The sequence below is a fragment of the Pogona vitticeps genome, chromosome 3 (genome assembly GCF_051106095.1).
Source record: "Pogona vitticeps strain Pit_001003342236 chromosome 3, PviZW2.1, whole genome shotgun sequence".
Lineage (NCBI taxonomy): Eukaryota > Metazoa > Chordata > Lepidosauria > Squamata > Agamidae > Pogona > Pogona vitticeps.
The window spans coordinates 244,575,000-244,601,751 of NC_135785.1; the positions used below are offsets into that span (position 1 = coordinate 244,575,000).

Genomic DNA, 26,752 nt, shown 5'->3' on the forward strand with positions numbered 1-26,752 from the left:
AGAGAAAGCCAGTAGCAATAATTTGCTGGAAAGCCAAGTGACTCAGTTTTCATGTGCGGAATTACATTTACATATAAAATGAACTGATTCACTATTCATATTTTATATTGTATAACAGATTATTTTGAAGACAGATTTATCTAGCACTTTAAATATAAACTGTAAGTTTTCTTTAGTACTGAATTATAGTATCAGTTGGTACATATTATATGTGTTAATATATATAGTTTCATTATCCAGTTGCATATATATTCTCTGGGGGAGGTTGGAAGAATGAAGATTCAAGTAAAAAGGCTTTAAGTGTTGTGGGACAAGCTGATAGCTGCATTACTTCTAATGTTCAGATTTTATCTTTCAGCGTGTGGAGGCCTCTGAATAGGGTAGGTCTTAATACCAGCCATGATGTATTCCTCTCTCTGTAGACATCAGTTGTTGAAATGCGACATAATTTCTGAAATCTTACAAATCTTGAATTTGTGTGTATTATATGAGATCAGTGTTGCTGAACTCTAATGATGGCAGACAGAGGATTTATGCTTGCAATGTGCTTGCTATGAATGTGATTGAAATTGGAAGATTTCATAACATCAATGGCCATTTAAATTTGTGTGAATAATATTCTTCAATGTACCTGCTGTTTGTTGAGTATTCTAAACTTGCAATTGTTAAGGGAATAATCATGTGCCATCAAGTCAGTTCTGATGTATAGTGACCCTTTTCAGGGTTTTCCAGATAGAGAGTCAGAAGCAGTTTATCATTCCCTTCTTGTGGGAGTGCCATGGAACTTTGCAGCTTGCCCAAGGCTATACCGGCTGGCTCTACTTTAAGGAGGCACAGTGGGGAAACAGGCTCCCAACTTCTGGCTTCGCAGTTCAGATACCACCGAGCTATCCGGTAATTTTCTTACTAATAGTGGCTTTGCTTTTCAGTCTGCAGTACTGGCGCTCTTTTAAACGATCTCATCTCTTGGATTATATGTTTTCCTAAAAAGTGATCTGACTTACAGCAGATAAAGACGTTCATTTCACACATGGCTTATGTACAGTTTTGTGACTAATCAGAAAATACATTATTTCATTTTCTGTTACACCAAGTTTCATCATGTATACAGCTGCACAACATTAAGTCTTAATCCTTGATACCCACACCTGAATACAGTGGTGCCCCGCAAGACAGGCGCTCCGTTTAACGATGAAACCGCTTGACATCAATGTCTTTGCGATCGCAAAAGTGATCGCAAAACGATGTTCCCTATGGGGGAATTTCGCTTTGTGATGATCGGTTCCCTGCTTCGGGAACCGATTCTCGCAAAGCAATGATTTTTTAACAGCTGATTGGCGGTTTCAAAATGGCTGCCCGCTGTTTTCTGGGACTGATTCGTCGCTGCACAGGCAGCGAAAATGGCCGCACTATAGAGGATCTTCGCTGGACGGTGAGTTTACAGCCCATAGGAACGCATTAATCGGGTTTTAATGTGTTTCTATGGGCTTTTAAAAATCGCTTTATGACATTTTCGTTCTACAGTGATTTCGCTGGAACGAATTAACATCGTAATGCAAGGCACCACTGTACAATCAATACAGTGACTCAGGTAAAATCAGCCATTTTACATTTAACTATACAGTGGACCCTTGACTTACAGACGGCTTGACTTACAGACTTTTTGAGTTACAGACTTCTCTGGCTGCAAAATTTAGGTTTGACTTGCAGACTGAGATTTGACTTACAGACCAGAAAAAAACCAAAATGGAACAAAAACGGCCTGTTACGGGATTAATCGGTTTTCAATGCACTGTAGGTCAATGGAGACTTGACTTACAGAATCTGACTTGAGAACCGCCTTCCAATACGGATTAAGTTCTCAAATCAAGACCCCACTGTACAACATTAATATTTAATACATTTTCATATCAAAATCTCAATTTTGTCTTTCTGCAACTCCATTCTCAGTAGGTGTTGCTACATTTGTACACCTGTGATGAATGCCTTTTTCTTAAGCCAATCTACATAATAATGTGCTAAAAACTCTCCCCCTCGATCTGTTTGAACAGACACTACGAGAGTACTAAATCTTCGTTCTATCACAGCAACAACATCTTTAAACCTTTAAAAAGTTTCACTCTGATGTTATAGCTATGTCTATGTAATGAAACGTGTATAGTCGTCTGTTATAGTTAAACAGAACCTATTACCGCCTTTTGTGTGCTGCAGTGGTCCCAGAACATCAAGATGAACCAAATGAAAACTCTTGTCACTGACTCTTTTGCTTTTCTTGCTCACAAGAAAAGCCTTTGACATGGTTAATTTACATATGTTCCAATCTAAATATTTCTCACAGTTTTTAATATATAGATCAGACACAAATTCTTTAGTTTTGTTTAAAACTCCAAAGCTTACATGACCTAACTTTCTATGTAGACTATGTATACACTTTTCATGTGGTTCTGAATTTTTAACCACATTTATGGCTTCATTTGGCTATGATTGATCACATATAAATGGTCCTTTAGATAACAATTTGCCATCTGTGGACCATTTTTCATTACTTTGCTTTTGCCTTTCTCAAAAATTATAGTGTAGCCGTCTTTATCTAGACTTAATACACTTAATAAATTATTCTTTAAGCTTGGCACACACAAAACATTTTTTAGAGTTTGCTTTAAACAGTTTACGTATACAGAACCTGTTCCAGTTACAAATGCTGACTTTCCATCTGCTAGCTTCACTATCTTTTGAGCTAAGGGGTTAGGTTTGTGAACAACTCTTTTCTCTGGCACACATGTTGAGAAGCTCCGCTATCTAAAAGCCTTAAATTACTTTGCTTGTTTTCACAAGCTTTAACAATAGCCAAATAACCTTCACACTTCCGTGTTTGCTCTTTAAACATCTTTTTTCCACTCCGTAACGTCTGGAACAATTTTTAGAAATATGTCCAGTATGGCCGCAATTATAACATTTAACCACTGGTTCTTAACCTTGGGTTACTCAGGAGTTTTGGACTGCAACTCCCAGAAGCCTTCACCACCAACTGTGCTGGCTGGGGTTTCTGGGAGTTGCAGTTCAAAAACATCCGAGTAACAAAGGTTAAGAACCACTGCATTTAACAACTAAAACTTGGCTGGCTGTGAAGTCATCATCCATGGACCCTCTTGGTTTACGCTGCCTTATCACGTCGCCTCTGGTCCTCCTCCACAAGTCTCCTGGACAAATATTGTACTGTCAGGTCTTTCTCTGGCATGTTCTCCAAGCTTATCACCAGGTTCTCCCAGCGGTTATCTAGGCTGCTCAGAATCACAAAACACTGGTGCTACTGGTCAAACTCCATCCCTTGCTCCTGCAGCTGGAGAAATAAATCTAACATCTCTTTAATATGGTTAGACACATCTTCTCCAGGCATTAAATGCTTGCGATATAGCCTATGTACCACAACCATTTTAGACCCGGCTGTATCTCATACATAGACATTCCTGAGTGCCTGCCAACACTCCTGGCTTGTTTTCAGATTCCTCACGTAAGTCAGTTTATTTATTTATTTTATTAGACTTTTATACCGCTTATCTAGAACATGTCTACTCTGGACGGTTTACACAAAATACAAAACCCAAAGATGCAAATATAATAAAAACATATATACATTTTAAAATATGTTGCGAATCTTCCAAGCACAATATTATTGTGGCGCTCACTTTTTCATCGTTTGCAGGACCCTGATCATCATCAGGAGGATTTTCAACATACTGCCACAGTTACTCTCTCCTCAAGTACATCTCCATCTTAAAAGACCAGGACATGTAATTAGTGTCATTTAGTTTTGTACACATTATTCCACTTGCCTGCTACATTATGGAACTTGCTGTTACAGTCTGCTCCTCGTCCTCTGAAGTACTTCCACTCTGTTACTTCAGCACCATCAGAACTCAGCTCCGTTCCAACTTCAGCCTTGGCTTTTACGTGTTTCTTCCTCCCAGACATTCAGCACTTATCTGCTCGAAAAACAATCTCCTCTGGGCCCATAACCCTGTAGAGAATTTTGATTATAACGTGTATTCTCATAACATTAGCAGAGTAAGGAGATATTGGTTAGCAGAGATACTTATGACACTGTGACACTGAGAGAGTAAAACCTACAACTTAGTCTATTTACATATATACATAGAGATTACACATTCCCTTAGCAGCATAACATGAGATGAAGCAACACGCAGCATAGGAAAAAGTGATCTGACTTACAGCAGATAAAGACATTCATTTTACACATGAGTTATGTACAGTTCTGTGACCAATCAGAGAATACATTATTTCATTTTCTGTTACACCACATTTCATCATGTACACAGCTGTACAACATTAAGTCAATCCTTGATGCCCACACCTGAATACAATCAGTACAGTGACTCAGGTAAAATCAGCCATTATACATTTAACTATACAACATTAATATTTAATACGTTTTGTGAATGGGTTCAGCTACAAATTTTGACAACTTGTCACTTAGCACTGGAAATACCACAGGAGATGTCTTCTTAACTTTAACAACTTTTTCTTTATTGACAACCGGTAAATCAACATTGTTCATGATGGGATCAAAAAAGCTTAATTCAGGCAACAAGCCATAACTGTCTAACACATAGTCTTGTCCTCCTTCCATTGAACTTAGAGGGGTGCTGGGCCAAACCTTTTGGCATCTTTTGGCTTCCGAAAGGGTGCGCTCCGTACTGCGCAGATGGTGCCGCAGCATGGGTGCCTTGCCCAGTCGCCTTCAGGAGGGGGAGTGTTGTAACGCGAATTGGGTCTTATCACCTGCCGCCCGCGCCCCTTATTCTTGGGAAAGACTATCACCGACCACTCTAGAGTTTCGTACTTCACCTCTCCACTCTCTTTCGGGACTGGGTCCGGTAGCAGCCCTCCGAGCTTTAGATTAGGGAAGTCCCTCAACAGCTCCTGAGTTTTTACTCTCTCATATTCCCTCAGCCTCTCCAGCTCTCTCTTCCATTTCCACAACTCCAGTTCTACCTCAAACCGACACTCTCCCTGGCTGCTTATACTTTCCTCCCAAACGGACAGCTCTTGCTCCACCCCTCTCTTACCGTCACACTCTTCCACTAAACTCACTTCAGATTTCCCGCTCCTTTCCCCTTTATCTGTTACTGCCGCGTTCTCTCTCAGGTCCTCCTGTTCCTGCTCACCCTGTTCCTTTCTCTCCTCACTCTTTTCCTTTATCTTCTGGGGACGGCACACTCTCCTCCTTGACACCTTCACACATTTTCATATCAAAATCTCAACAGAAACAGACCCCCAATTTCTGGCTCCGCAGTTCAGATACCACTGAGTTATCCAGTAATTTTCTTACTAATACTGGCTTTGCTTTTCAGTCTGCAGTACTGGGGCTCTTTTAAAAGATCTCATCTCTTGGATTATATGTTTTCTTTAAAAAAATTAGAGACAGGTTACATCAGAAGACTGTTTATCCCATTTAACTAGAAAAGGGTTCAAAGAATATCAGGAGACATACATCTTCTTGAAAGGAGGTTCTAGTAAGTATCAGTCTTCTGAAGCAAAAAACGTTTTATTATACCTTTAAAACTACAGGATTATGGGAGAAGTGATCACAGGTGAGAATGTACTTTTATAAGCTGTGTGAAGTTGTGCTTTTATCTGACAGGTCTTTGCATAGATACTTGGGTACAGTGAAAGAAGTTGTGAACAATGGTATCCAAGGGCCACAAAATGAAAAAAGTGCAAAGCTATTGCACTATGCTACTTCTACAGTGTGGCATAGTCATCAGGTAATTGCACCAAGAAACAGCAGATGTGGGTTCTAATCCCCATCTGCCTATGAAACTCAGTGGGTAACATTGGCCCAGTTATACTGCATCAGAGTGACCTACCTCACATATTTGTTGATAAAACGGAGAAAAAGATAGCTTCCTTGAGCTCATTGGAAGAATGGTGAGATATGCATAGATATAAAGAATGAATGTTTCTTGATAATTTATCCCCGCCTTATCTATGTATATGCATTTGTGTAGATACATATTTTGAGAGCAAGTATAGTAGATAACGTATTGGACTAGGACTTGGGAGTCCTGCCTGCATTCACGTTCCTGCTTGGCAATGATAATACCGCTCCTTAGAGACCTGTCACATCTTGAAAACTTTGCTAGCCTTGCCCTAAAGTGGAAGTGATTTGACAGAATGTAGTGCACACACATTTTTCAACTGAGGGCTACATTTCATGCATCTGATGGGTAGTCTATGAAAGCTAATGCCATCATAAATCTCTTTGTCTCTACAAGTTTTTGTATTTAGCTGTAGCAGACCAATACAGATGCCTCTAAAGAAGGTCTTTGTAAATGAGAATTAAGTCTTCTATACAGTGGTACCTCGACTTGAGAACGTCCCTACATAAGAACAATTCGAGTTAAGAATGGCTTCATTCGCAAAAAGTTGCTTCGACTTGAGAATGAAGTCTCGACTTAAGAACCAAAAAGAGAGAGAGAAAAAAAAACTTTTCCTGCCCTTTTTTTGACCTAAGTTCACCTTAGGTAAAAAGAAGAGAGAAAAAAATTCACCCCCCTAGTGGTAGATACAGATTAACCGGCTTTGCATTACTTCCTATGGGAACTAATGCTTCGACTTAAGAACAGCGCCTCGACTTCAGAATGAAAAACAGCAGATACGGATTAAATGGTTTTTAATGCATTCCTATGGGAAATGGTGCTTCAACTTAAGAACACAGTCCCAATATGGATTAAGTTCTTAAGTTGAGGTACCACTGTAACTCTTAACTTTTTTCTAGTTACAATTTTTAGTTAAATGCAAGTGAATTAAAGTCACTTGCGCTTGTATTCTTTATTATGGAAACATTGGGTAAAATTCTCTTCAGGAAAATGAAACAATCTAGCAGGTTGTTTCAACAGTGCAATATGGTATTTGTTTTACCATCTGGTAAGTTTGGAGGTTTAAATGTTTGAAAAACATACTGGCGGTTGCTACTGTAATGCTAACCGAAACTGGAAGGCTTAAAGTATAAAACATTTTGTGTTGTCTTTTATAAATCAGTTGTCTCTTGGCAAATGCTAGTCTAGAAACCTCTATTGAAAAACAAATAGGGTGGGTTGTAGGTGACAGTCAAATATGTGCAGGGAGAAATTCAGTTGAGTAAGTGCATTCTTAAACATTAGAGGGCTAAATAAGTGTAGTATAGGACTAGGTAGAGTTTTGGAGACAGAGAATTTAATATTCTGCACCAGCCACTCTTAATCTACCTGGAGAGTTGCTCTCATAACATGTAATCTAATTTGTGATAGGAGGTATAGGGGGAAGGAGAGAGACATCTGTCCCTGTAACTCATAAAGCAAAGAGATTGCCCAGAATATTTGGTGTTGAAATTTTATTTTACTTCATTTTGTTTGATGTTTACATTGAAAGCTGTCTTGTTTGTTTGATTTTGAACTAAAGAGGGTATATTTGGTTCTGAAGAAATAAGATATTGCTTGGGTGGTTGATACAGGGTTTTTTTTTGAATGTGACTGTCTTATTTTTGCCATAGTGTTTTTGTTTTGTTCAGGGATGAGCAGCCTCCATGGGTGTTCCTTGCCCTGAACCACCAACAGATAACACCTCCCATCAGTATTTTGTGTTAGTGTAGTGGGAGGAAAGACCATTATTTACCATAAAGCTCAATGTACAATGAACTTGTGCCTTGCTTTAGTTACTTCATGCTACTAGGAGATCTAATTAGTTTGAAAATAAATGCTGCATGCTTTGTTTCACAACAGAAATGTGGATCTATGATGCTGCTATCCTATCAGGGGGTATGGGGGCCACAAAAGCACACAGAGTCTCATGTAGTACATCTATGCTTTACCTTTTTTACAGTCCAAATTGAAACAAAATTTTAGAATGGTTTCTTGTTCTGGTTGTAGTGGAAAAATATAACAAACATTTTAGAGTCATGTGACAACTATATACTACTGTAAGGTTAAATAAATGGATAGGCTATATTTCAATGGGACATGTTGCCTGGTAGTCCTTTTACATAACTGTAATGGTCAGTGCAAGAAACATGACATTTTTAAAAGAGTATGAGTAATGGGCTGAGTAAAAACCTGAGTATTGGGTTTGAGGGAGAAAAAAGATCATAGTGGAAAGGAAGTTAGGGCAGAGAAAGAAGATGAGTAGAGCACCTGTAGGGATGGGTCTCATAGGTTTTTAATCGCAGAACAAGCTGAATTACTGCGGGAGAGAGAAAGAGTTCTGTATGAAGGAAAAACTTTGGAGGCAGAAGAGAACAGAGAGTCTGTTCTGGCAAGTGAGACTCATTGAATTCTAAACCTGGTACAAGCTAGAGAAAGAGTGGTAGCAGTGCAACATAAAGACTTTAAAGGGTAATAGAGAGAGGACATTGGCGACATTGGCATGAAGGTGAAACTCATGGGTTTTTAACCAGGTAAAGCCAGACAGATTTGCTACTAAATATATAGTGCATGGATTATTAAGGTATTAGTGAAATGTGAGTTACATGCTATTATAAAGAATTGCTTTGTTTTGACAGGAAAAGACAAGTTTGTGGTCTAACTCATGGTTTAACAGAAGAAGCACAGAAAAGGGAGGAAAATGCCGAAACCAGTAAGTAATGCATTTATTATGTTCAGTTTGGTCTTTGCTCTTTGGCAGGTATTTTTGAATGCTAATAATTTAATATGGACTCTTCATTATGAAATAAATAGGCTGAGACTCTCCAAAGAAAGATAGTAGCACAGAACCTGGGGGTGGGGGGCATAAGAACATAAGAAGAGCCCTGTTGGATCAGGCCAAGGGCCCATCTAGTCCAGCTTCCTGTATCTCACAGTGACCTCACCAGATACCTCTGGGAGCACATGAGACAATTAGATACCCCTCCCCCACATCTGGCGTATGGAGGTACCTTCCTTCTAAGCCTGGAGATTGTCCATCCCCATCATGGCTTGTAACCTGCAATGGACGTTTTCTCCAGAAATCTGTCCAGTCCCCTTTTAAAGGCATCTAGGCCAGATGCCATCACCACATCCTACGACAAGGAGTTCCACAGACTAACAATACAATACGCTGGATAAAGAAATATTTTGTTTTGTCCTCATTCTCCCAACACCCAATTTCAGTGGGTGTCCCCTGCTTCTAGTATTGCGTGAGAGGGAAAAGAACTTCCCTCTATCCACTTCATCCATCCCCTGCATAATTTTATACGTCTCAATCATGTCCCCCTGCAGGTGCATTTTCTCTAAAGAGCCCCAGACGCTATAACCTTTCCTCATAAGGGAGGTGCCCCAGCCCAGTCATAATTTTAGTCACTCTCTTCTGCACCTTTTCCAGTTCCACTATATCTTTTTTTAAGTGCGGTGATCATAACTGTATGCAATATTCCAGGTGTGGCCTTACCAGCGTTTTGTACAATGGCATTATAATGTTGGCTGTTTTATTTTCAATCCCCCTTTAATGATGAAGTGAAATCTATGTTTTTGGAAAACAAAAGACCAGAAAGGAAGTAAATACAGAATGCCCAGTCTGGTAACCCATTTGTGTGGAAGGAACTGTACTCCTATTGTGATTAACCTGCTTTGGGAGTAATATTTAGGTGAGGAGCATATTATTGGTTAACACGTTTGCGTGTCCTCTTTCCCAGATTATACTAATCAGCTGCTGCTTTCTTCCTGCTTTTTGAGACTTTCTTCCTATTTTCTGACTGTGTTTCTGATTGTGTTGTAGGCAGTGAAATAAATGCTTTTCAGTGACTAGTGCTAGTTCTCAAGTTACAGGTGAAGACGGACAAGTGTGCTTCAGAAGTATGTTATCTGGTACACTGCTTTCAGAAGGGTGTGTGTGTGTAAAAATGAGAAATATCATTTCTTTGCTCACTCCATATTCTCATCTAAATGAAATAAATTAGAAGTATTTTCTCCAGATCTGTGGCTGTACATTACCCACTGAGGAATAAGATAACATATACATCAAAAAGCAGCCAATCATTCTGTTTAAATGGATGGAAGCATTACAGATACAGTGGTGCCCTGCTTGACTATTACCCCGGTAGACGACGAAATCGCTTGATGATGATGTTTTTGCAATTGCTATAGCGATCGCAAAACGATTATTCAGATGGGTTTTTTTCTGCTTCATGACGATTTTAAAACAGCTGATCAAAATGGCTCCCCGCTATTTTGCTGACCTCATTTCGCAAGAGGGAGCGGAACATGGCCGCCATATGGAGGATCTTCGCTGCATGATCAGGTATTTCCCCCATTGGAATGCATTGACCGGTTTTCAATGCATTTCAGTGGTTTGTTTGTTTGTTTGTTTTTTTTGCTTGATGACGATTTCACTGTACAGCGATTTTGCTGGAACACATTATCATCGTCAAGCGGGGCATCACTGTATACTCTTTTGTGATCTATTGCTTATTTAATCAGTAGAAAGATGAAAGGTCTGTTTACTGTTACATCATTATGGACTAAATCTAACTTTACAGTAGGTCTGTTGAAATGAATGAGACCGATTAGTCAATGTTTAAAATCCAATACTTCTGTGCTTGCTGGGACTTAATTGGATTTAGCCCAGTAATTTATGTTCTTTTGGGGATGAGTTGCTTTTTAAGAACCATGAGCAGAATCAGGCTTTCCCATGTCCCTGCTTCAACACTCTGTGCTTTCCCTGAAGTTTGTAAGACCCTCCAGCAGTATTTGATGTATTGCAGGAGGCTGCAGCTATGCAAGAAGACAGAACTGGCAGAACTAAGGCTTAACCACAAGTATCTTCAATTCATGAAATATTAGGAAAGATCCAAGGCAGGAGCAGTGTTGTTACTTCCAACATAGTGTGGTATTATCCACAAAATTCTGTAACATTGCAGATACCTGCATGGTATACTTACAGTTTGTAGAGTTTTTAAAAAGGTTCACCCTGTGCCAGTATTTTCTTATGAGGTTATTTGCTGATGTTCTGTGATTCCTGATGAAAAATTAGCATTCTGTTGCTACTTCTGCTGTACTTCCTTGTAGTGGTTTTATCTTACTGCATTTCCTCTGACAGTTGTTCTTGTGCAAATTATGTGCTTGTTCTGGTTGAAAAAGACTAAATATCATGCCTGTGCCTCAAATCACTCAATCTGCTGCAACTTCATTTTCTATATGTTAATAAAGCAGCAAAACAGCTGTCTGGATGTATAAAGGGATGTTTGTTCTCTTCTGTAAGAATAAAGAAGTCTTACTGTCAGGGAGATGGTAATATTGTTTTAGTTCCCTTATTTAAGTGTGTATTCCAAAATAATGATCTACTGTGAAGATGTGGTACGCGTATTTAGGACTAAACCCTCTGATAGGCATGTATTCAATTTGATAAACTGTAGTAATAATGAATGGATCATTCATAGAGAGAGTACAATAACAACTTATGTTTATTTTTACTGTCCCATATCCCTTTACTGCCCTATGTCCATGTTGTGTGTGTGTGTGTCTGTGCGTGTAATATGTGTGATGACTTATGCATGTAACAAACCAGTGATGTGGTTTGTTCAAAGCAGATTTACCTGTGGTGGATGTACACAAAGGAAAATGATGACTTCTGAAATTGGGGATAGAAGAGATAATAGCCTAAATAATTTAAAATCTACATGTGTTGACATTATTTTTATATAACTTTGTTCCTAAATACATATGAATTTCTATTTGCTGTTGAAAAGAAGAAAATGGTTAGTACACTTACTCTGCAAGTCATGGATAAATATGGTACTGTAGTTCTAACTAAGAGACAGATAAAACTTGGGGAAATCATTTGAAATCAGCCATATAAACAGTGGAAGTATTTTCTTAATCAAATTGACTTGGTTACTCACCCAGTTTATCTTTAAAAGTCAATAGAAACAAAAGCATTTGTCTTTATATAGTTTGGATTTTGTGACATCTTTGTGATTTTTACCTTTGTTGGATGCACACGTTAATCACTGAGAAAGGATGTTTCCCTTATTGGCTATATTATGTTGAATTTAAAGAAACAGTTGCCATTTATGTAACTTTTTAAATATTGTACAGTATGTGGGGGGAAAAATCATCTGACATCTTAATTATATAAAAATTTACTTGCCATCTAAATGTAATGTAACATTCCTTTGGACTGTTTTTGGCCATAAAAAGCATTTTTTAAAATAAATGAAAGTGACCAAGAAGTCACATCTTACTTTTCAGAAAATGCCTTTCTTTACCTGAAATAGACTTCGGGTAGCAAAATTATATTTAAATGGCAAATTGGGCATGATTAAGTATTTTTGGATTAACATTGGTAGAGTCCGTGGTGTGTTCTAGTCTGGGGGGAGTGCAGAATGGCCCCAAACTCTCAGAGGTTGCCCATCCCTGCCCTCTGGTAGAGAGGTTGCTTTCACATGGAGGTTTTCCAGGAGAGTGGATCAGAAACAGCATGACTGAGGTCCAGATGACTCTATATGTAGAACTCCTACATGTGCACCAGAGCTTTGCAATCTTCTCTTTTACCAGCCTAAGTAGATTTTCTCCTTAGAAATTTTGGGGCTATTCTCTGATGACGAGAGGGATATAATAAGGGAAAGTAAGACAAAGACTTAGAGATATGAAGTGTGCGTGCCTGAAAGGTATGTTTGGATCCTGTACCATTATTAATGGGCACTGTAAGACCAGACTCTCTTTTGTACTATATTTTTTCCGCGTATAAGACAATACTTTTATCTAAAATCTTTAGACTAAAATTTGAGGGTCATTTTATATACGGAAGTAATCTGAAGAGAGAACAAAACTGCCGGTGCCTTGCCACCGTAAACAGGATTCCTTCATTCATGAGGCTTACCTTCCTACAGGAGACTTAGCTTCTTCCAATCACAAGCCTTATGTATCTGATGTCACTTGATTCTGTACAAACCAATTGGAACACACCTTGTTGGATGTGGAGCCTGTAGGCAGTGCTCAGATTCATGTCCGTGCTTTCTGAGCCCAGAGGCTGAATACTCAAAGTTAAGTTTAGATTTTTTTAAAATTTTGGGTTAGAAAAGTGGGAGGGCATCTTATACATGGTGATGTCTTCTGACCCTATGTAGAATCATGCAAAGTGATTGTGTTTTTTTGTAATTCTATCTAGAAACTCAGTCAACTACCAAAATGTATGCTTGTCAGTAGACTTTGTAGACTGTTGCTTCTGTAATTGTCATCCAGGTAGAGGCAAGAACAACATACTGTTGGCAGAAAATAGCATTGATGCATGCATCTTACAGAGTCATTAAAGAATAAAGCATCTTACAACCAGAGCAGAACCTTGATATTCTTTGCAGTGGTCCCCAAAAGCAGACTGGTTGGGAGGGCAGGGTCTATGCACGGGGGTCAGGGGCATCTCCCGTGTTCGTGAGTGGGTGTGGCACATTTGCAGATGGGCATGGCATGCTTGTGGGTGAGCAGTGTGCACGCATGCATGTGCACCACACCCACCTGTGAACACAACAGCTCATCCACACATGCGTGCGAGTGCACCACGCCCACCATGTGCAGACCCGTGCTTTATAGAGCACAGATTACCTCTTTGAGGCAGGTGTGTTTCACTTCTGCTACTAGCAAAGGAAGGCTTAGTTCCTGGCAACTCTGAGGCTTGCTAGCTCTGGTGGAGCAGGCCTAATGTAACTGTAGTACTTGTTTCCAGTGCTGTTTTTTGTATTCTGCTGTGAAGAGTGTTTACTTTTTCAACTTCATTCTCCTTATGAAGCTACATTTTTACCTGATCTTCTGTTACTTGATACCTTAAGAAAAATGTATTTTTGCATGTACATGAGTTTTCTGTTTCCTCTTCTTTTAAGGTACAGATCATTCTTTTTCTGCATATCTCTAAACTGTATGCTTCCTTTCCGAAATTCTTCTTTGAATGCCACATTTACTTCAGAGATTAAATTTGGGTTTTAATCAAGTTGTTCAAAGTAGGAAACGCATGTGGTTCCTTGAAAATGTTGGTGCTAAGCTTAAAATCTTATGTATTGCTTATTGGAGTTGTTGTTGTTGTTTAGCTGTTAAGTCGTGTCTGACTCTTTGGGACTCCATGGACCAGAGCATGCCAGGGCCTCCTGTCTTCCACTGCCTCCCAGAGTTTGGTCAAATTCATGTTGGTAGCTTCAATGACACTGACCAACCATCTCGTCGTCTGACATCCCTTTCTCCTCTTGACTTCACACTTTCCCAACATCAGGGCCTTTTCCAAGGAGTCTTCTCTTCTCATGAGATGGCCAAAGTATTGGAGCGTCAGCTTCAGGATCTGTCCTTCCAGTGAGCACTCAGGGTTGATTTCCTTCAAAATGGATAGGTTTGTTCTCTTTACAGTCCACAATTCAAAAGCATCAGTTCTTCAGCAGTCAACTTTCTTAAATGATCCAGCTCTCACTTTCATACATCACTACTGGAAAAACCTTAGCTTTGACTATGAGGACCTTTGTCGACAAGCTGATGTCTCTGCTTTTTAAGATGCTGTCTAGGTTTGTCATCACTTTCCTCCCGAGAAGCAGGCATCTTTAAATTTCATGGCGGCCATCACCATCTGCAGTGAAAGTAAAATCTGTTGCTGCCTCCATATCTTCTCCTTCTGCATATCTGAGGCTGTTGATATATCTTCTGGCAATCTTAATTCCAGCTTGGAATTCATCCAGTCCTGCCTTTGCATGATATATTCTGCAAATGTTATATAAGCAGGCAAACAATATACAGCCTTGTCGTACTCCTTTCCCAATTTTGAACCAATCAGTTGTTCCATATCCAGTTCTAACTGTTGCTTATTGTCCCACATATAGGTTTCTCAGGAGATAGATTAGTTGGTCAGGCACTCCCATTTCTTTAAGAACTTGCCATAGTTTGTTGTGGTCCACACAGTCAAAGGCTTTTGCGTAGTCAATGAAGCAGAAGTAGATGTTTTTCTGGAACTCTGGCTTTTTCCATAATCCAGCGAATGTTAGCAATTTGGTTTCGAGTTCCTCTGCCCCTTCAAAATCCAGCTTATACTTCTGGGAGTTCTCGGTCCACATACCGCTGAAGCCCATCTTGTAGGATTTTGAGCACAACCTTGCTAGCGTGTGAAAAGAATGCAATTGTACGGTAGTTGGAGCATTGTTTTGCATTGCCCTTCTTTGGAATTGGGATGTAGACTGATCTTTTCCAATCCTCTGGTCACTGCTGAGTTTTCCATACTTGCTGGCATATTGAGTGTAGCACCTTAACAGTGTCATCGTTTAAGATTTAAAATAGTTCATCTGGAATGCCATCACCTGCTCTGGTGTTGTTTGCCATGCTTTCTAAGGCCCACGTGACGTCGCTCTCCAGGATGTCTGGCTCAAGGTCAGCAACCACACTATCTGGGTTGTCCGGGACATCCAGATCTTTTTGGTATAATTCCTCTGTGTATTCTTGCCACCTCTTCTTGATGTCTTCTGCTTCTGTGAGGTCCATGCCATTTTTTTTGTTCATCATGTCCGTCTTTGCACAACATGTTCTTTTAACATCTCCAATTTTCTTGAACAGATCTCTGGTTTTTCCTTTTCTATTGTTTTCCTCTATATGTTTGTGCTGTTCGTTTAAGAAGGCCCTCTTGTCTCTCCTTGCTATTATCTGGAAGTCTGCATTCAATTTTCTGTAACTTTCCCTATTCCCCCTTGCATTTTGTTTCCCTTCTCTTCTCTGTTATTTGTAAGGCGTTGTTGACTGCTTTGCTTTCTTGCATTTCCTTTTCTTTTGGATGGTTTTTGTTGCTGCCTCCTGTACAATGTTACAAGCCTCCATCTATAGTTCTTCAGGCACTCTGTCCACCAAATCTAGTTCCTTAAATCTGTTCTTTACTTCCACTGTGTACTCATAGGGGATTTGGTTTAGATTATACCTGAGTGGCCCAGTGGTTTTTCCTACTTGCTTCAGTTTAAGCTTCTTATAGTTTTGCTATAAGAAGCTGATGATCAGAACCACAATGAGCTCTAGGTCTTGTTTTTGCTGACTGTATAGAGCTTCTTCATCTTTGGCTGCAGAGAATATAGTCAATCTGATTTCAGTATTGCCCATCTGGTGATGTCTATGTGTAGAGTCACCTCTTGTGTTGTTGGAAAAGAGTGTTTGTGATGACCAGCTTGTTCTCCTGAGAAAACTCTATTAGCCTTTGCCCTGCTTCTTTTTGAACTTAAAGGCCCAACTTACCTGTTGTTCCTTTTATCTCTTGACTCCCTACTTTAGCATTCCAGTCCCCTATAATGAGAAGACCATCTTTCTTTGGTGTCAGTTCTAGAAGGTGTTGTAAGTCTTCATAGAATTGGTCAATTTCAGCCTCTTCAGCTTTGGTGGTTGGTGCAAAAATTTGGATTACTGTGATGTTGAAAGGTCTGCCTTGGATTCGTATTGAAATTGTTCTATCAATTTTGAGATTGTATCCCAGTACATCTTTTCCCAATCTTTTGTTGACTATGAGTGCTACTCCATTTCTTCTACGGGATACTTGTCCACATTACTAGATATGATAATACTCTGAATTGAATTCGCACATTCCCGTCCATTTTAGTTCACTGATGCCCAAGATGTCAATGTTTATTCTTGCAATCTCCTGTTTGACCACATACAGCTTACCAAGGTTCAGCTTACCCTTCACGGATTGCTGCCTTGTCGTGTTGGAGGGACTTGATTAATTGAGAGAAGCTATGGGCTACTATGCCCTGCTGGGACACCCAAGATGGACAGGTCATAATGGAGAGTTTTGACTAAACGCGATCCACGTGGAGCAGGAACTGGCAAGCCACTCCAGTCTCTTTGCTAAGAAAACTCCATGGAGAGAAACAAAAGGTTTATTGGAGTAGCAGGGCTTAAATCCTGGGTGGAATCTGTGAAAACAACTGCAATGGTTGACGTAAATTTCATTTCAGGTATAGTCTTCCTTTTACCAGGACTCTTGTGAGAAAGCTAGGGCAGTGTTTAAATAGACCTACATCATGTCTAAAGTAGTATACTTATAGTAGGGTAAGTTTGGGAAAATGGAAGGTATCTGCATGAGAAAGGACAAAGCTGACTTTAATCTTTAAGGTGCTGGAGATTAAGAGTAATGTGTTTGGTCAGATTTCTGTAATTCTCCGGCTTTCAGACAATTTCAAGTAACAGTACTGTCAAGATGTGGAATTTTGAATATATAAAGTGCCAAAATAATTACATTAAAAAAAAAAAAAAACCAGCCCTGAAAATATATATCACATTTGTAATGGTTTATTAAATGTTATTGCAAAACAGTCACCTTACAACCAGCTCTCCGGCTGAGTCTGGAAGCAAGCTTACAAACAATAACATTGACTTGCAAAAGGCAAGTTGAACTGTCTGGCAGTTGAACAAGTTTACAAATAATAAACAGTCCAAACAAAAGAGGGAATTGAAAAGATAATGAAACAATTGATGATGGTAAAATGTTGCATTATGTTAACATGATCAGCAGGAGGTATTTTTCAATCTAACTTGACCTACCTCTGTTTCACTTCTGTGATTTACACCTAGTATAAAGCTGGTTTAGCAAGTCTCTTGGTCAAAATAATAATGCTTATTGTCGTGGTGGCAACTTGCCAGATTCTGATTTACTGGAACTGCATTTTACAGGACATGTAAAAGCAATAGTTGTATAAAACAAAGCAGGAATTTTAAAAATCTGCTACCGTTGTGTCTGAATAAAGTTGCCAACATCTTTTTTGAGTGGTCTGTTACACTCTGGCCTGCAGAAGGAGAGCATTCTGTGAAGAATTTATACAACACTTTGCAGGCAAATTCACTTGGATCCACTTTGACTTGAGTGCTGCAGTTGATACAGGTCCTCTGAATGTAACTGTGACCCCTGCTTGTTATGTTTTAATGGGTACATTAATGCTACTACCCAGACCAGTGGCTTGTGAGTCCCTGTTGGTTCTACTGCACCTCTCAGTGGCTTTCGATACTTCTGGCCATGTTATCTTTCCGGGCCATCTTTCTGGGATGAGACTTGGAGCAAGTTTCCCTCTTCATTTTCAACCCGGCTAGGCGGGGCTTTGCTCCTTGCATGTGTGGTTCTGTCCCCTGTGCGTGTGATTTGGCCCCTCCTGTATGGGGTCCCGTCATGACTCGAACCAGAGGGGCTGGAGCGTATTGATGTTTGTGAGTGGAGGAGAAGGAATGCTGCATGGGGTAGGGGAAGGCAAAGTTGTTTGCATGCAGCCGTGCACCTTAGAGGGAATCTTGACTTGGAGGCACTACAGTGGTGCCTCGCTTAATGATTACCTCGTTAAATGACGAATCTGCTTGATGATGAGGTTTTTGCGATCGCAAAACGATGTTTTAATGGGAAAAATCGCTTTACGATGCTCCGTTCCCTGCTTCGGGAACCTTAATGATAGTTTTGAAACAGCTGATCGGTGGCTCTCAAAATGGCCGCCCACTGTGCAAAATGGCTCCCCGCTGTTTCTAGGACAGATTTTTCGCAAGACAGCCACTGGAAAATGGCCGCCGTATGGAGGATCTTCGCTGGACGATTATGTATTTAGCCCATTGGAATGCATTGAGCGGTTTTCAATGTGTTTTGATGGTCCCCCCCCCCCCCGCTTCATGACAAATTCCCTCTACAGCAATTTCACTGGAACGGATTAACATCATCAAGTGAGGCACCACTGTATTCTCTAGTTCTTCCTGGAGGGAAGAAGCAGTGATAGGGGACTTCTGTTTGACACCCTGGCCGTTGGCCTCTAGTGGGGTGGATTTCATTTAAATCAAATTAATTGAAATTTTAAAAATCTGATTTTAAAATTTAAATAAAATGATTTTTTAAATTTAAATCATGATTTAAATAAATATGATTTTAAAGAAATTGTTACTTTCTTTTTTTTATCCACACTGGCCTGTGGTGGCCCTCAGGGTTCTGTTTTATTCCTTATGCTATTTCATAGCTACATGAAATCACTGGGGGAGGTTGCCTGGAGTTTTGGGGTTCAGTGTCATCTGTATGCAGATGACACCCAACTCTATATCTCCTTTCCACCTAAATCCAAGGAAGCTGTTTCAGTTCTAGATCAGTGTCAGACATCAGTAATGGACTAAATGAGGATGAATAAATCAAAATTTACTCCAGACATGACAGAGGTGCTCCTGGTCAGTTGAAAGGCAAATTAAAGAATAGAGATTCTCTCTGTACTGCATGGGGTTCCAGATTCTCTGAAAACAAAGGCACACAGCATGGGCATGCTCCTGGATTTGTCTCTGAGCCTGGTTGCCCAGGTTATGGCCATAGCCAGGAGTGCCTTTGCACATTTAAAACTAGTGCACCAGCTGTGTTCATTGCTTAAGATGTCTGACATCCTAGCTAGATTACTGTAATACACTGTATGTGGGACTGCCTTTGAAAAGTACTTAGAAACTTCAGTGAGTCCAAAATACTGCAGCCAGATTGTTAATTGGGGCTGATTTACAGTACAGGGCTTACATAACCTGCCTGTTTCTGCAGTTTCACTGACTGTGAATTAGGTTCCAGAAACAGTTCAAAATGCTGGTTTTAGTCTATAAAGCCTGAAATAGCTGGGATCAGACCTATCTCAAGGATTGTGTCTCCATTTATAAGCCTGCTTGGGTGTTAAGATCATTAGGGAAGGCTTTTCTCTCAGTATCCCCTCCCCACAGGTGCGCTTTGCGGGGGCACATGTACAGTGGTGCCCCGCATAGCGAGGTTAATCCATTCCGGATTAACCCTCGCTATGAGGAAACATCGCTAAATGGGACTCAAATGGCTTCTATACTCACCGTTAAGCGAAGTTTCCTCATAGCACCGCCATTTTCCCGCTCTCGGTAAGCGACGGCAGGGCGCGAAAATGGTTGCGGCGGCCATTTTGGGTTGTCCAGTGGCCATTTTTGAGCCGCCGAACAGCTGATTTCCTGGCATCGCAATGCGAAGATCGGTAAGCGAAACACTTACTGATCTTCGCAATGCGAGTTTTGGCCATAGAGGCCATCGGTAAGCGATCGCATTAGCGATCTCAAAAAAGAGATCGCTATGCGATTTCATCATTATACGGTGTGCTCGTTAAGCGAGGCACCACTGTATAGTAACTACAGTGGTGCCTTGACTTATGAACTTAATCCATTTCAGAAGATGGTTGTAACTCAAAATGAATCGTAAGTCGAAGCACCATTTCCCATAGGAATACATTGAAAGGCGATTAATCTGTTCTGGCTGGAAAAAAAACAAAACACACCACTGCAAGACCCATCGGAAACACAATTAATCTGTTCCGTCCGAAGGAAAAAGCAAACAAACCCTGCAAGATGGCTGACTGGAGCTGGTTACAGGGATCACATAACCCCACATCCCCGTTATACCAGCTTCACTGGCTGCCAGTCAGTTACTGGGCACAAATCAAAGGGCAACTTTAACCTACAAAGCCCTAAATGGCCTGGGTCGAAGCTATCTCAAAGACCTTATCTCCCATTATGATTCGGCTTCGGTGTTATGATAATGAGGAATGACCTTTCCCTTGGTCCCACCACCTTCACAGATGTGTCCAATGGGGACACAGAAAAAGGCACTGTTGCTGATCCCAGACTTTGGAAGTCCCTCCCACAGGAGGCCAGCCAGACTGGCCCATTTTTGCTGTCCTTCTGCAAGCAGGCAAAGACCTTTCTCTTCAGGCTAGCCTTTCCTCAGTAACTAGCTACCTGTGTGTGATTTTTAGAAATATTGCTATGCATTGGTGTTTTGATTGGATTTTTAGTACTGCTTCTGTTTTCTATTTTTGTGTTTTCCATTTCTGAGTGGCATTTAAAAATATTTATATAATTAATCTTTGCCTTAATATTGCCTGTTAATGATGTAGGATGCCTCTTTATTCATTGCTCATAGTTTTAAGTACTGTCTCTTTTAATTATGTTAACCACCATTGTATACTCATTGTTTTCAACTACAAATACAGTGGTGCCTTGCTTGACGACGATAATCCATTCCATTCAAATTGCTGTTAAGCGAAATCGTCGTCAAGTGAAAGTAAAAAACCCATTGAAATGCATTGAAAACCGGTCAGTGTGTTCCAATGGGCAACATACCTCATTGTGCAGCAAAGATCCTCCATAGGGCGGCCATTTTCCGATGCCTCTAAAGTGAGGAATCTGTCCTGAACACAGCGGTGAGCCATTTTGAAAACCTGACGATCAGCTGTTTTTGATCGTCGTTAAGCGAAAGCAGGGAACCGATCGTCGTCAAGTGGATTTCCCCATTTAAACATCGTTTTGCGATCACAATAGCGATTGCAAAAAACTCATCGCAAAGTGGATTCATCGTGGAGCAGGGTAATTGTCAAGCGGGGCACCACTGTATCGTGTTTCAAAGTTGTAAGCAGCCTTGGGTCCTTTTCAAGGACAAAGGTGGGGTAAAAATATTTTAAATAAATAAATAATAGTAAATACAGTTTTTCCATAGCTGTAAGACTTTTGGATGTTCTCAACAATTTTGAAGTAATCCAGTATCAAACAGATAGCATAGATCTTTGATTGATTGAATTTATATACCGCTGCATTAGTGCACACACTACTCTGGGTGATTTATATTTTAAAACTTACAAATCCCACATACCTCACATAACAATACATATATGACAGTATGGCAAGTTAAAAAAAGAAGAGGAAGAACAAGTTCTATTTTCAACAAATTCCTGATCATAAGGAGGGAAGGAGCCTGTTGTATCTTTGTTGGTAACCCATTCCAGAGACTGGGGGCCACCACTGAGGAAACCCAATTCCTTAGCTTTGCCTTTTTGGCTTCTGTCAGTGTGGCCATTTTTAGCAAGATGATTTAATAATTTTTAAAAAAAAAATAATAATGACTTTTAAATCATTTGTTAATCTAACTGGAAAACAAATGGTGCTTTGTTCTGTACCATTTTTATGCAGTTTAGCTAGACTTTGTTATTTCCATAATGAAAAAGAAACAAGGTATGGGGAAAATATAGCTGCAAAGAATGGTATCAATATTAATTGAGGAAAAAGAAAACAAAATTATGAGCAAGTATTATGATGTTTTGATGCTACAAAAGCAAAGGTAGATAGACTTTTTAAAGTTTTCCTATTTTTATCGGCCTAAAACACTTATGCTTTTTGGCTAAATTGGTCAGTACTTGCAGTTTTTCAGTAAGTTATAAAGAATACTATTCCACACAATTTTAGCAACAGGCCAGTATAATGAGGAGGACACATTATCTTTTGCTCCTCACAATGCCATATGTTTGAGGCAGTTTTCTTTATGTGAGAAGTTACTGTTAATACAAAAGTGTCAGGGTAGATCAATTAAATAAGATTCCAGATGGTGATGGCATTTAATCATTGTGTACTTGGTTGCAATCTTATTTGACAGTGAACATAAATCTTTGCATGCAAAGAGATCATGGTCTACCAATTTTAATTAGCTTGCTTTTCATTTACTTAAAGTACGAGAAGTGTATCCGAGGCCATGTTAGTATTTACAGTTTACTATTTGTGTTTCAGATTAATGTAAGAGTTACCACGATGGATGCAGAGCTGGAGTTTGCCATCCAGCCTAACACAACAGGAAAACAGCTTTTTGATCAGGTAATCTTTATTTTACTGCAGCTTAATTTAGAGGTAACAACAAATCCTGGATGGTCATTGGAAAAATGGGCAGGTGCAAACTTTGGAGATGTGTGCTTCCCCTCTCCTTTTGACTTGAGGAGAATAACTGCAATAAATTGGATAGATCTCGAAATCAAGAGGAAATGTACACTGTGTCCGAGTACAACAAACTTCGGTTTATGCAAACTCTAATCTCTCCAAAGATCTTGGTTTGATACCCCGAGTAGTGAGGAGAGTGCTTTACCCAACATAAATAAAATATGAAACTGCTGTTTAATGTGAATTGTGATCATAAATCTCCCATTTCTTCCTTTATACACATAATGAGGGGGAGGAGGAAAAGAGCATGGACCTCATGCCTGTTCTTATTTTGCTTCTTAATCAGGATTATTTATACCAATAAAGGAGGCCATGACTCCCAAGACTGGGTGATGTAGATATTAAAACCTGTCTGTATGATTTTTAATTTTCCAACAGAAGATTTAAAAACATAGATATATAGAACAATGCGCATTTAAACAGTAAACGTAAAGTGTAAGAATCTCTAATTGTTGAGCAATAAACAAAGATACAATACAACAACATAAGAGGTCCAACAACACAAGAGGCGACTGACCGCCTTATCTATCTCCTGAGAAACCTATATGTGGGACAGGAAGCAACAGTTAGAACTGGATATGGAACAACTGATTGGTTAAAAATTGGGAAAGGAGTACGAGAAGGTTGTATATTGTCCCCCAGCGTATTTAACTTATATGCAGAATACATCATGCGGAATGCTGGACAGGAGGAATCCCAAACCGGAATTAAGATTGCCGGAAGAAATATCAGCAACCTCCAATATGCAGATGATACCACTCTGATGGCAGAAAGTGAGGAGGAATTAAGGAACCTGGTAATGAGGGTAAAAGAGGAGAGTGCAAAAAACGGCCTGAAACTCAACATCAAAAAACTAAGATCATGGCCACTGGTCCCATCACCTCCTGGGAAATAGAAGGGGAGGATATGGAGGCAGTGATAGATTTTATTTTCTTGGGCTCCATGATCACTGCAGATGGAGACAGCAGCCACGAAATTAAAAGACATCTGCTTCTCGGGAGGAAAACGATGACAAACCTTGACAGCATCTTAAAAAGCAGAGACATCACCTTGCCAACAAAAGTCAAAGCTATGGTTTTTCCTGTTGTGATGTATGGAAGTGAGAGCTGGACCATAAAGAAAGCAGACCGCCGAAGAACTGATGCCTTTGAATTGTGGTGCTGGAGGAGATTCTTGAGAATCCCCTGGACTGCAAGGAGAACAAACCTATCAATTCTAAAGGAAATCAACCCTGAGTGTTCACTGGAAGGACAGATCCTGAAGCTGAGGCTCCAGTACTTTGGACATCTGATGAGAAGAGAAGACTCCTTGGGAAAGACCTTGATGTTAGGAAAGTGTGACGGCAAGAGGAGAAGGGGACGACAGAGGATGAGATGGCTGGACAGTGTCTGCGAAGCAACCAACATGAATTTGACACGACTACAGGAGGCAGTGGAAGATAGGAGGGCCTGGCGTGCTCTGGTCCATGGGGTCACGAAGAGTCAGACACGACTAAACGACGACGAAACAAAGGTGATCTAAATGCAAAAAAGAAAAAAGGCCTAAGGCTTAACATAGAAGCAATCTTGTACAGTATATTGGAATAATTCTTCCGATGAGATCCTATACATGACATTCACTTTTTTTTTCATTTTCTGTTCCTTTACTGTGGGATTTTTTTTACTTTCCACCAATTATAAAATAAATTCCAGCTTAAATAAAAAGATGATTCTTGTTGTCCCTTTAGTTAATCTATCCATTTCTGCACTTTCTAATATTTTTGTAATGATCATATCATCATTTGGTGGATTTTCATCTTTCCAAACCTGTGCCCATAATAACCAAGCAGCTGTCAAAACATGTAGTATTAAATAATAGCTTGTATGTCCTAGAGTAATGCTTGTACTTAATGGGACAATATATAAATCTATCAAACCAACAAATAAATTATATTGGATCACCATAGCTAAATGTGATTGAGAAGATCTTCTGGTTAATCACAGTAATTTCTCAACTTGTTCCATAACTTCTGCAATGTTTCTGATTCTTACTTAAAGCTGTATATGAATATTTTCACTCACTCTGTTGTCATATTTGAAGGTAAGCTGGAAGGGAATGAGATCACGTCTGCAGATACTGACTTTCTCTTCTGATGAAACGATAAATGGTAGTATACATTTGCAATATGGCCTTAATTGAGCTGTTGTGCTAGGTGTGAATACAATGGATAAATACGTTTTTCTCCCTCTTTCATAATGGTAGAACTTGGTCATCTGAGGAAGCTGAATAGTAGCGAATTTAGCACAAGCAAAAGGAGCTACTTCTTCATACAGAGATTAATTGAACAATGGAATTTGTTACTGCAAAGTGTGATAATCATTAGAAATGGATACTTATATTCCTTGCCAGTTTTGCATATATTCAGTTATCTTAAAAAGGCAAAAATCTGTACTGTCCTTTTTAAATGGGAAATGGGCTTAAACTCACAAAATTATGTTTAAATAGTTTGCATTTTGCCATAAATTGTGCTGTTTTTGAGCTGAGAATTTAATTCACAGAAGAGGCCAGATTGTGTCTTAGTCTACGTATGCAAGTTACATTGGTCCACTTAAAAACTGCAGCCCAAACAAGATTCTTCAGCAACCCTATATACTGCTTCTAGGTTCAGATTACTAGATTACTAGCTCTAAATACCAGTTTCTGGGAAATGATAGTTACTACGCTCATGTCCTACTTGTGGGTTTCCCAGAAGTTTCTGATTTACCACTGTGAGAAAGAAGATGCTGAACTAGAGAGGTATTTTTAGATCCAGAGGTCTGCTCTTCTATTAAAAAGGGAGGGGCAAACCCCATGCATAACAGTAGAGGATTCCAGGCGTCCAGTCTTATTTTTAAAATGTGTCAACATGCCAGATGTACACCCACCTGTGGATACCTGATTGCTGATGCTGCGTTTGTAGCTACTTACACGATGGTTCAAACACCATGTCGGCTAGTGGAACCCTAGTATCTCATTTAAACCAGGTGTTGGATGTTGCTGTGGCTTGGGATTGTGTTTGTTATTGCTTTACATCCTTCAGTGGTGGATGGCCTTAATTATTTTTCTTTTCCTGTACTTGACATTTCCAGGTTCTGTACCCGCTTAGACTGAAACAGGCTTAGCTAACTGAATTTCTTTCTTAATGCAGCCAAGACTTGACCATATAGTTTCCATGTCATTCATATTGATGCAGTTCTTCTTTTTAAGGTTGTAAAAACGGTTGGCCTACGGGAAGTCTGGTTTTTTGGACTGCAGTATGTGGACAGCAAAGGATACACAACTTGGTTGAAGCTGAATAAAAAGGTAGCATTGTATAATTTGTACTCCAGAGTATTCTTTTTGATTAAAAGACAGTAGGTATAGAGTGCTGAGTGTCTGGGGAATGGAGGGGGATGTCCTGGAAGACGCCATGACTGCCTGTAATCACTGCAAACTTCTGTTGCAATTTCTCTCTGTTTAGTCTTGCTCTTGGCAAAAACTAAAATGAAAAACAAAACAAAATGTCATTGGAGTTTTAAATCTAATTATTTCCTTACCTTATATTGATGTGAAGCTGGTTTTGGTATAGAATTTTTGTCTTTTTAGTTCTTGGCAAATTTTTCAAAGCTATATAAGCAATAATTAGGAATTTGTTCAATATATTTAATGCACTTGGGAAGTTTGGTATACATAGTGCTTATTAGCTCAACAGCATTTGGCAAGCAAAAGCAAAAAAATTTTTCCTTTTTTTTCTTGCTAAATTTTTAAAAGTCTAGGGGTATAACCAGTACATCTCTGTGAATTTGGTTTGCTGAAAATCAAACTTGCATTCCATCTGGTGTATACTGATAGCTCTTCAAAACTGCATTTGTATAATGAAAATTGGAGTGACACAAGAATACAATAAGGACTTTAAATGGTTTTGTGTAGCCTCTGAAAGCTGTCATGTTTTCCTAATTTAGAATTAATTATTTAGATGTCTGTGTGAATCACAAGTCCTTCAATGTTGTGCTTTCTAGAGT

General features: G+C 39.6%; 1 protein-coding gene across 2 annotated transcripts in view; it reads left to right on the top strand.

Annotated features, from left to right (window-relative positions):
- RDX (radixin) overlaps positions 1 to 26,752 on the top strand; it is a 48,188-nt gene that overhangs the window by 4,770 nt on the left and 16,666 nt on the right. For both annotated transcript variants that reach the window (XM_020805184.3, XM_020805185.3), the window contains exons 2-4: positions 8,558 to 8,631; positions 22,530 to 22,613; positions 25,959 to 26,054. In XM_020805184.3, coding sequence (XP_020660843.2) covers positions 8,620 to 8,631; positions 22,530 to 22,613; positions 25,959 to 26,054 — 192 coding nt within the window. In that variant the 5' untranslated portion in view covers positions 8,558 to 8,619. The remainder of the gene's footprint in view (positions 1 to 8,557; positions 8,632 to 22,529; positions 22,614 to 25,958; positions 26,055 to 26,752) is intronic.